The following is a 9,962-nucleotide window of genomic DNA, read 5'->3' as shown; positions in this document are numbered from 1 at the left end:
TGCCGCGGCGTGTCACTGCCCCGCGTCGCAGTGCGCATGCGCCCTGGTGGCGGCTGAGGTGGCGGACGCGGCGGCGGCTGCAGGTGCGGCAGCGGCGGGCGGAGGGCGGCGGGCGGCGGCGCGCCCTGGGGGCCGGGCTTGGTCCGCCGCGGCTTTCCCTGGGTGGAGGGCTGCAAGCGTGGATTGCCTCCCCTGGCGGTTCGCGGCCCCGGACCCCACCCGCAGGCCGGGCTGGATGGCCTCCCCGGTGCCCAGGTTTGCGCCGCAGGGTGTTTTGCTTGTAGGTGACTGTGCAGCTCAGGCTGGACAGTGCCCGCGGAGGGGTGCGTTTGTGACGGCCGAAGCACCCTCGTAGGTAGCAAATTTATCTCCAGGAGCTGCTGAGCGATTCAAGTCCGACAGATTTCTTTATAGGTTCTGAGGGAATCTTTGAAATTCGATGTCGTCCTATGTCCAACCATTCCTTTATTTTTGCTTTTCAGCTCCTAAAAAGTTTTTTTGTTCTTCAGCTGGTTGCGTTTTTCATCTTTTTGAGTCCCGGCAGCAGTACTGTTGTTTCTCAGTCTCATCCTGTCTCGGCAGCTTTGACTGTGGTGTTTCTAAAGTTCATTTTGGTGTACAACATACACCAAAACATTGCAAGATTGTGTTAAAAAGCGTGAATGTCTCTTTGCTGTGTTCTTAAATGCTTTTTCTTTTTTGATTCATGGCAGTAGTCAGAGGGAGAATCTGCTGTAATTGTGTGTGAAGGACGGGCCGCACCGGGGTGTGACAGCCACGGTGCTGCTGTAGAACGCTCACAGAGAAAACCCTGATTCTTAGCAGCCTCTGGAACACATTTCCCGGGCCATAGGGTTCTTAAACACGGTTCACTGCTTAGTTTCTTTTTAAAGAGTATCTGCTATGTGCAGGGTGTTTTCTCCTAAGCCTAGCTACAGGCTCTCAAAACACCTCTTCCTTAAATTTATCTTAACCTGTACAAAAAGTTTCATTCTTGGATACCTACTTTGTATCATGTAACTCCTCGGAATAATGACTGAATCCTGCATTGGAGTAAATGTGGGTAGTTTCAACTATGCCATCTTTTTAATCAGTTTCTGGTGCTGTATGCATTTTGGCATACTGCACTAAATTTCTCTGTTTAAAATAACCCCTGTGCAATAAAGGTATAAACATTTTGTATGTGTCAGAATATCTGTTTATACAAGAACTGATGATATGTCCTTTGTATTTAGCAGCCACGATGTCAAATAAGGAGGTGAAGGCAGCATTAAAGAGTGCTAGAGATGCAATAAGAAATAAACAGTACAAGGAGGCCTTAAAACATTGCAAGGTAATTAATTTTATACTTGGAAGGCAAGTTTGGGGCTTTTTGCACATTTTGTTCTTTTTCCCGTACCTCTACAGCTGTATAATTAAGAGTGCAGAGTGTAGAGTACTGTATTGATGTGATAGTTGAGATGGATTTTCAGAATTAACTTAATTGATTGTGTTAGTTTCCCTCATGTAAACTTTTATTCCCTTTCCTTTTGAATTTTTTACATGTGGCGATAAGAGTATTAAGTCTGGAATGATAGGAATAAAAATCCATTTCTAATCCAGACCTCCTAGGAGTGCTTTAATTGCTGAGCTGCAGCACTAGCTCAAGACATCAGGTGTGAAGCATCCTCTAGTATAAGAAACTGAAGTTACTAATCTCAGCGTCTTCCTTAAAATTACTTAACTCCTAATATTGTGATATAAAATAATTCACCAAACTGTAGTGATAAAACTCAGTACATGGATGTGTAAGTTACATTTCTTTAATCAGATTATTCTTTAATAATTTCTTTAATCATTTTTTTACTTAAAATTGTGTGGTTTAGGCAGTCTTGAAGCAAGAAAAAAATAACTACAATGCTTGGGTATTCATTGGCCTGGCAGCTGCTGAGTTAGAGCAGCCTGATCAGGCCAAAGGAGCATACAAGAAGGCTATTGAACTTGAACCAAACCAGTTACTGGCATGGCAGGTATGTGAATATCCAATTTTTGTTTCCCTCAAAAGTATTACTATGGACTTAAATATAGGAATAAAGCAGAGTTAAGACTTGTATCTTGTTTTCTTGAGGTCCTTAAGTTCCAAAGAAGCTTTGGAGTAGATGGGGTTCCTGTTAGTTGTGTGTCCAATGTAAAATCATGTATTTCTTTCTTCTTTGTATTTCTTATATAGACTACACAGCTGTGAGACATACAAGGGAGAACGCTAATTGAAACAAATACAGTAAATTTGTCCAAAAATTTCTGTGCTTGTAGCTCAATAAACACCTGACAGTTCTTCTCTTACAGATAGAAAATATTTTATCTGCTAATGTATTTTTCCAGCTTTCAGCATCAAGTGGATTGTTAATGAATGTTGTTGTTACTTGAAATCAAAAAGTTTACATTAAAAATAGCTGTGTGGTGTGCACATTAAAACCTATTGCAATGTAGATTTACAACCTACAATTTTGTTATGTATTAATTCATGAAACATAAGGTTTCATATTATATATCTGTTGCTGATATCAACAGTCAATGTTTTTCTAAGATAATAAAGTTCTTAGTATTTTCAGTATAAATGCTATTTGAAAGTATAACTGTTGGGGCCTGAATTCAGTGTATGTTAACATTTCCTCACTTTTGCAATTAGGTTCTGGCTTTCTTGATACAATACTTGGGTGTGTATATATGTTATTATATATTTTGCATATTTCATATATATATATATATATATATATAATATGGTTATAAGGCCTAGTGAAGTTTTATATGGTCTTTTGTGCAGACCAGATCAAGTAATAGATACAAGTTTCAAAAAATTGTTATTAGTAAAGAAAGTGAAGAAAGCTTTTCACTTAAAATAAGTAGATTGAGTGGGCTGTGCAGAACTCTGCACAGTGATTATTGCCTTAACACTTGACCCCATTGAAGGCAATGGAATATTTTTTGTGTACAGAATAGGTAGCATTCTCATAAAACATAAGCATTGTCATAAAATCGTGCTTGCTTTACTTTTTTTTGTTGGTTTTTTTCTTAAGGGATTAGCAAATTTGTATGAGAAACCGAACCAAACAGATGTCAAAGGAGACTTAGCAGATGTGTACCAAAAACTCTTGGAACTTTATGAAAGGTAAAGAATATTGAATGCTATAAATTCAGTCTTAAGATCTCTAATTCAGTGAATGCCATTGGTGGTACAGAGTATAGACTTTGGGTTTTTGAAGCCTTCTCACATCAGTAGTTCGGCCCTTTTGCTAAGGTTTTTTCTGCCTAGGTACGTTTTCTTTTTTCTGTTCCTTTTGGTAGAGCAAAAACTCTCTTAGCTTACCTGTCTGTACTTGAGGCTAGTTGTTTAGGGAATTCCATGTTATCCGATTCCTGTCTAAACTTGAAGCATTTATCTCTGATAGGTGATTGCCTGCATTAATAAGAAGGCTTATTTTTCACTGCTTTAAGATCACAGAATATGTGTCATACAATTTGTAGAGGCACAGTTCTAAACAAATCTAGCTCAACTGTCACTGTAGCTGACTGGAGTGCTTGGTTACTTTGAAAACTGATCCAAAAGTCCCTAAAAGTAATTTTTTTTTGTCCAGAGCAGCAATGAGTAAAACTTATAGGGCAATTTTTAGTATGTAGTCTAAATATTAGTTTGACAACTGAACTTACTGAAAATTATTTGTCAGAATTTGAAAAGCATTACACTGTTATATGAAAAACTTAGCTTGTTTTGGGGGGATTTTCTTCCTTTCTAGTGGTGACAAGCAGAAATGGTGTGATGTATGTAACAAGCTTGTGGAACTATACCATCAAGAAAAGAAATATTTAGAGGTAGGTCAAGCACTTTCTTACTTCTAACAATTATTTTCCATTTGATCTAACTACTTTTCATCAAGGAATCCCCATTCTTATGGGCCACAGACCACTTAAGATCTCCTTGTGGATCACAACCAGGAGGAACTGATTTTAACTGTATTTTGTCTTTTCCACTGGGTGAGACTTAGATGCAGTCCATTAAACTGGCAGAACTGGCAAAGACTATTAGTATTGAGAATGAAAGGGCAGAATATCATCCTTCTGTTGTATTTCTAGAAGTCAAAAGTGGTATCAAATGCAGTATGTGTGAGTCAGTTGTCCTTTGCCTGGCTTGGCCAGTGCTGGGTGTCCGATGACCCTTTCACTGGTGGGGTGATCCCTTCCTAGGCTGTTACTGAAGCTTCATTCTAGAGGGTAAGGTGGGATATGTACACAACCTGAACTTGATTGCTACAGAATGTCTATTTTGGAGGTATGTTCTTTGCTCTTTCAAAAGGCTGTTTTCTTACATGGTGGTGCATGATTGTATTCTATGTCATCTTCCCACCTCTCCTTCAGCAATGGAACATGGAAAATTTTACATAGCACGGAGCATGGGGCTGAAGGCTATCAATTAGCTCCAAAGCCTCATTGTATACCAGCTTCTTAAACTAAATTTAATGCTGATAGTTTAGCGTATGAAGGCATACTTGCTCTATATGGAACAAGAACCTGAAGTTAGGCTTCAGGGTCTTTTTTTTTTCCATTTCTGTTGACTTTTCCATACTGGAATTTCAGTGTGGACTGCTGCTTTTGTTCCGTTTCTGTTTGTAGTGCCCTAGATGTTTAGGTTTACTTTTACTGTTGGTTTCCTCCAGGAACCAGAGTCAGAATTCATATACTCTTGATGTTCTCTAGCTTACTTACTGTACTTTGGAATGTAGAGAGGTTCCACACAATGCTTTGGGACTTGCTATTTATTTAATCAGAAAGCTGGTAAATCTGGGTTACTGTAAATGTTACTGTGTTGTCTACCCTAGAGTGATAGAGTTTGATACCAAAGGGGTAACCCAAGAATGAGGAGTTCTACTGTGTTTGTGCACTTTTGGCAAAGAAACAGGGTGTGCAGGATCTGCTTTCTGAGCAAGGACAAAAGGAAGATAAGGGGAGGTCATCTGGCTTAGGAGTGCAGCCGCTGCCTAAACAAGACTATAAAAGACTGAACCAGGGGAGGGATTTATGGTAATAAGGAATTATAATATGTATTATTGTGACTGTGTATAAGCAACGCACTTGCAGAGGATCGGAATGGACATCAGGTGGAGCAGTCCCCCGTGCATCCCTTACCCAGTAAATTAAATAATGCTGATTTTCTTAAAGCTACATTGGTATTAAGGAGTTTATTTACCCAGTTTTCAGTGAATTTTGGTGACAAGTTGACTACTTATATTGGACTTTCAGCTCTTCAAAGAGTAATCAGCATGGGTCATTTGTTCCTGTTGACAGGTGGCTGAAACTTGGCAGAAGCTAATAAGGATGAAACAGGAGGAAGGTGCAGAAAAGGCAGAGCTTCATCAGCTTTGGAAGAAGATGATCCAGTTACTGAAAGACAGTACAAGGAACCAGGATAATAAGACTGGGCAGTTGGTAATGTTTCTCACTCCTTGTTCAGCTAGGTACAAATATATGTCCGGTGCACCTAGTAATTGCAGCCTGTTTGTCTGAGTTGACTGTCTCAATGTTCAGAGGTACTAAACTTCTGAGGAGAAGTTGGGCAGTTTTACCTTTTGACAGAAACAGCAACTGTGCAGCAGCCTGAGATGAGCCTTAGGTGTTATGAGTCACCTAAGTTCTTCACAAATTGTTCTAGCATGGTTTGTTCTACAGGGTGTAGTCCTTCACTAGCAGACTGCTCCAGCAGGGGTCCTTTTCTTACTCTCACATATTCTCAGTCCTCTCTCTGCCTGTAATTGCTGTTGCACTGGTTTCTTCCCCTTCTTGAATCTCTTATTCCAGAGGGACTCCCAGCATTCCTGATGCTCTTGACCTCAGCCAAGCATGTCTGTCTTGAAGCCAGCTGCATCAACTCTGTTGGACATGGGGAAGGTTTCTAGCAGCTTCTCACAGAACCCACCCCACTTAGCCTCCCTCTAGCAAAGCTTTGCCGCACATAACCAATACAGATGTTCTTCAAAACAACAAACTTCCCCCTGCTTTCATCCAAGTAGGAAGAGATGGATTTGTGAGGTTTTTTCCATTTCTTTGTACCTATTCTTTTTCCCAGATAGAAATATTAGAAATATTTTCAAATATTCAAATTTTCTTTTCACCTCTAGGTATTAAGCTTTAACTTCTTAGGAAACTGTCAAAGCTGATTGAAACCAAACAGAATGATCATGAGTCCCGTGTTCTCTGTGGGCAAAGTTAATTTTGTTTTATCTGATTTATCTGTTCTTGGAAGATGAACCTCCTTCAACATGAAAGGTGGAAATGTATCACCTCCAGTCTACTTGATAGCAGTGTTTCAGAAAGGAGAAAATACAAATTGAAGTTATTTCAGATAGCAGAAAATTGAATCTGTATCTCTACTTTTAAAAAAGCAAAGGCTTTGACTTCAAGGTGGTCTAGAAAAGAGGTGCTGCAGGCAGCACTGCTTTTTTGGAAAGGAAAAATAACTTCAAAATATTTTTTAAATAGCATAAACCTCAGGAATAAGTTTCACATGCAAATCTACAGCTTACTGCAGTTTCAAGTAAAGCACTTGAATCTGGAAGGCTGTGGACCTGAAGGCAACACACTTCAGTATTTCTCTAGTGACAAGCTGGTACAACTTTATGTTTAGCATGGTTGTGTGTAAAGCCTGCACTCTGGTGCCTGTGTTCCCCAAAGCATCAAGTAAAAAAGATTAGACTAGACTTCTAGATTTCTAGACCAGAGTGGAGAGGGAGGCTGACAGCTAACTTTACAAGATAGTTACCTAATTTCCTTCTTTGAATTGGGATTAGGTTTGAAGAACAATCTATGTTCTTAAAAATTTTACTTTCCTTGTACCATCTTATATTTTGTGGCATCATATTATTGCTTCATCTTGTACTAGACAATTTGGATGCTTTAGATACTGAGTGCTGCTTCATGATAAGAAACTTGCTTCATGTCTTTCTCTGTTCATAGCACTAGTGTAAACTTTTAAAGTAGGATCTAGGTAATCACATGTAACTACCCACTTTAATATGGAAGGGCTAGAAAGCATGTTATCTCCTCTAAGGAGCAGATAACTTTGGGTTTTCCTAGTTTGGAGGAGACTGAGGGGTGCCCTCTATTGTCTGCAGCTTCCTGAGCAGAGGAAGTGGAGAAGGAGGTGCTGAGCTATTCTTTCTGGCATCTAGTGAGGGAATGTGTGGAATGGGTTCACAGGACTTGACATGTGGCATCATTTCTTTACCAAAAGGGTGGTCAAGCATTGAAGCAGCCTTCCTAGAAATTGAGTTGATGTCCCAAATCTATCAGCATTCAAGTGGCATTTGGTCATTGCCCTTAATAATATGTTTTAGCTTTTGGTCAGATCTGAAGTGCTGAGGCACATGGACTAGATGATTGTTGTATGTTCCTTCCAGCTGAAATATTCTATTCTATGAAGATAACATTTCCCTAGAATATTTTTTTTGCACTCCTGATTTTTTGTTATTTCAGCTTTTGACTGCATTTGAACATGCGCTGCACTCTGCTGACACTGTTCCTGGTGAAGACCACCAAAATCTTTACAAAGACTTCATACAGTGCTTGTCAAAAGTAAGGTTATGTTAAAGCATCTTTCTAGTAAGAAAATAGATCTGTTATTTCACATCTGAGAACTCACATAAATAACTGTTTACTCTTTTTTCCTTTCTAGTTTCCTCATGAAGTCGGTAGGTTGGAAAAGGCTTGTGATGATATGATGGCTTTGTATCCTACTATGACTTACCCTTTGGAAGTACTTTGCTTGCACTTTGTTCAGTCAGGTAAGTAGGATGGATTTAGGCATTTCTGGGGCTTAAATGTTTTAAATAGTTGATTTTGTGACAAACTGTTTGCAAGTTTTTACCTTTCACAAAGAGTGTACAAGTACTTTCTTTATTTCTGTGTTATGTTTCTGGAAATAGTGTTTGGTCCTATGACTTGTCATTTCCTTGCCCTGTAACTGAGTAGTGACTGTAAGTGACAAAAACCTGCTGTAAGGGAAGTCCAGCTCTTTGAAGTTTCAAAGAAAAATACCTCACTTGAAAGCAGCCTCTCTGGATAAATGAAGATTAGCTTCTTGACCTTTTAAGAAAAAGTGAAAGAGTGTTAGCTAGTGCTCTGAGGTTCATGATGAACTATGCTGAGGTTATTCTTGACACAGATTCTCTTCCATCACAAAAAAACCCCACGAAAAACCCCAAAACAAACAAACAAACAAACAAAAAATAAACCCAACAAAAAACCCCCAGATAAACATTTGTGAAACTATGTTAGAGAGTGTGCCTTGTGAGTAGGGAATAACAGATCTCTTTAGATATGTATTCTGAGTAGAAGAGAAGACCCTTTGAGGGGAAAAAGACAAAACCTGGTGTGTTCAGAAGTGCAGGGATCTGAAACTATGCATTACTATTTTTAGCCATTTACTGAACAACATTGCATAGTGTTGGACACTTTCTCATAATTTTCAGAGGTAATTAATAGAATTTAGCTTTTCATTTTGTTGTTTAAGGCATCAGAAATTTATTTTGTTTCTTTTTAAAGCAAGGAAACCAAGTCAGAAAAAAAACCCTCTAGAAATAACTTTCAGCTTAGGTAGAAAAAGGGGTTTTCCTGTTTTGAAGAAATGGAATATGATAGCAAAATACAGCAAGTGAGAATTTTTCACTTTGTTTTGGAAGCATGAAGACAAATGAGGCCCAGACTCTCAATTTGTAAAGTATTTGAAAATGCTTTACATTTTGGAGAAATGGGCAGAAACTAATTTTCAAAGGAAAAGGTTAGTGCAGTTCTTGTATACTAGCACTCTGGCAATATCTCATCGTCCTACAAGCTTCTTGGAGGGGAAGGATGCTGCTTGTGTTTTAGAAAGGCTGTTTGTTTAGGTCTGCGTCGTTTGTTTTAATCCTGCACTTCTCATAGGCGTGTTAATTTAGATGCATTGTAAAGTCACCTTCAGCAAATGCAGATGAAATCAACTGTTATGCCACATAAATCAATAATTTCTTAAGGAAAATAATAGTTTGAAGGTTGTTGCAACAAGTCACAAAGTTCCTGTCAATATTGCCGAGTCTACAATCACAGCTAAATGCAGGCATCAAAAGTTAGTGGCATCAGTTAAAATTAAGCTAAAACATTAAATTACATGGTTTCACAGCAAGGTAATTTCAACAAGTTTATCACAGCAAATTAGCAGGTACACAATTTCTCTTCTGGAAGGAAATTATATTGATTTATTTGTGACAGATTATGGCATGTGGACTTTCAGGTGAACTTACATGAAAAGTATATTATTATTTAACACTATTTAATATTATTATATTAATTATTTATTAATAAAGGAAGTATACCTGGAGTAATTTAGCAAAAGTGATTATTCAGGTTTCAGACTGTCCGTTTATTTTGTGGTCACAGTACTGAGTATTTAGGTTACTTCTTGGGTTTTAGTTCTTTTATGGGATAGAGGATAGTAAGTGTGTAGAGCCTTTGGAAAATCACTTTGAACTCAAAAGGATAATGATCATTTACATAGATAAGGTAAGCTGTTGCAGTTATTTTTTTTTTAATCTAAAACTCTACAAAACGTGTCTTTTTCTGAAACCAGGTACTTTGTCAGAAAAGGCCCTGCACTGTTTTTCTAAACTTTTGGAGATGGATGCAAGCAGTGGTCCAGGCATCATTGGTTTTGGTGTAAAATGCCTCAAAGAAAATAAATACAAGGAGGCTGTTAAGAGTCTTACTGAAGGTAAATGTGTAATATGAGATGTGAGTAGTCTGTAACCTGAACACTAGATTATGTTGAAAATTTAGGGAATCTTATACTTGCATAATAGTTTGCAAATTCTAAGACCAGTTAGATTTTAAAAGAATGCTGAACACTTCGTCTGATTGTGTTGAAATGTTTTAAATATAGCTTTAAGTATAACATCTCTAAA

The 9,962-nt window shown here is 38.3% G+C and overlaps 1 protein-coding gene across 5 annotated transcripts in view; it reads left to right on the top strand.

Moving 5' to 3' along the window:
- SKIC3 (SKI3 subunit of superkiller complex) overlaps nt 1-9,962 on the top strand; it is a 47,147-nt gene continuing 37,185 nt past the window's right edge. The window contains exons 1-9 of one of the 5 annotated variants that reach the window (XM_071448589.1): nt 1-83; nt 1,236-1,333; nt 1,866-2,009; nt 3,057-3,148; nt 3,774-3,849; nt 5,320-5,460; nt 7,504-7,602; nt 7,703-7,811; nt 9,632-9,772. In XM_071448589.1, coding sequence (XP_071304690.1) covers nt 1,244-1,333; nt 1,866-2,009; nt 3,057-3,148; nt 3,774-3,849; nt 5,320-5,460; nt 7,504-7,602; nt 7,703-7,811; nt 9,632-9,772 — 892 coding nt within the window. In that variant the 5' untranslated portion in view covers nt 1-83; nt 1,236-1,243. Of the gene's footprint in view, nt 84-108; nt 256-1,235; nt 1,334-1,865; nt 2,010-3,056; nt 3,149-3,773; nt 3,850-5,319; nt 5,461-7,503; nt 7,603-7,702; nt 7,812-9,631; nt 9,773-9,962 lie in introns of those variants that run through there. The other 4 variants (XM_071448585.1, XM_071448586.1, XM_071448587.1 and 1 more) reach the window with 4 other exon arrangements.

The sequence above is a fragment of the Agelaius tricolor genome, unplaced genomic scaffold (assembly GCF_023055355.1).
Source record: "Agelaius tricolor isolate 1412-34295 unplaced genomic scaffold, bAgeTri1.0.p SCAF_27, whole genome shotgun sequence".
NCBI lineage: Eukaryota > Metazoa > Chordata > Aves > Passeriformes > Icteridae > Agelaius > Agelaius tricolor.
Note: the sequence above shows the minus strand (reverse complement) of the source record. Positions and strands in the feature narration are given on the sequence as shown.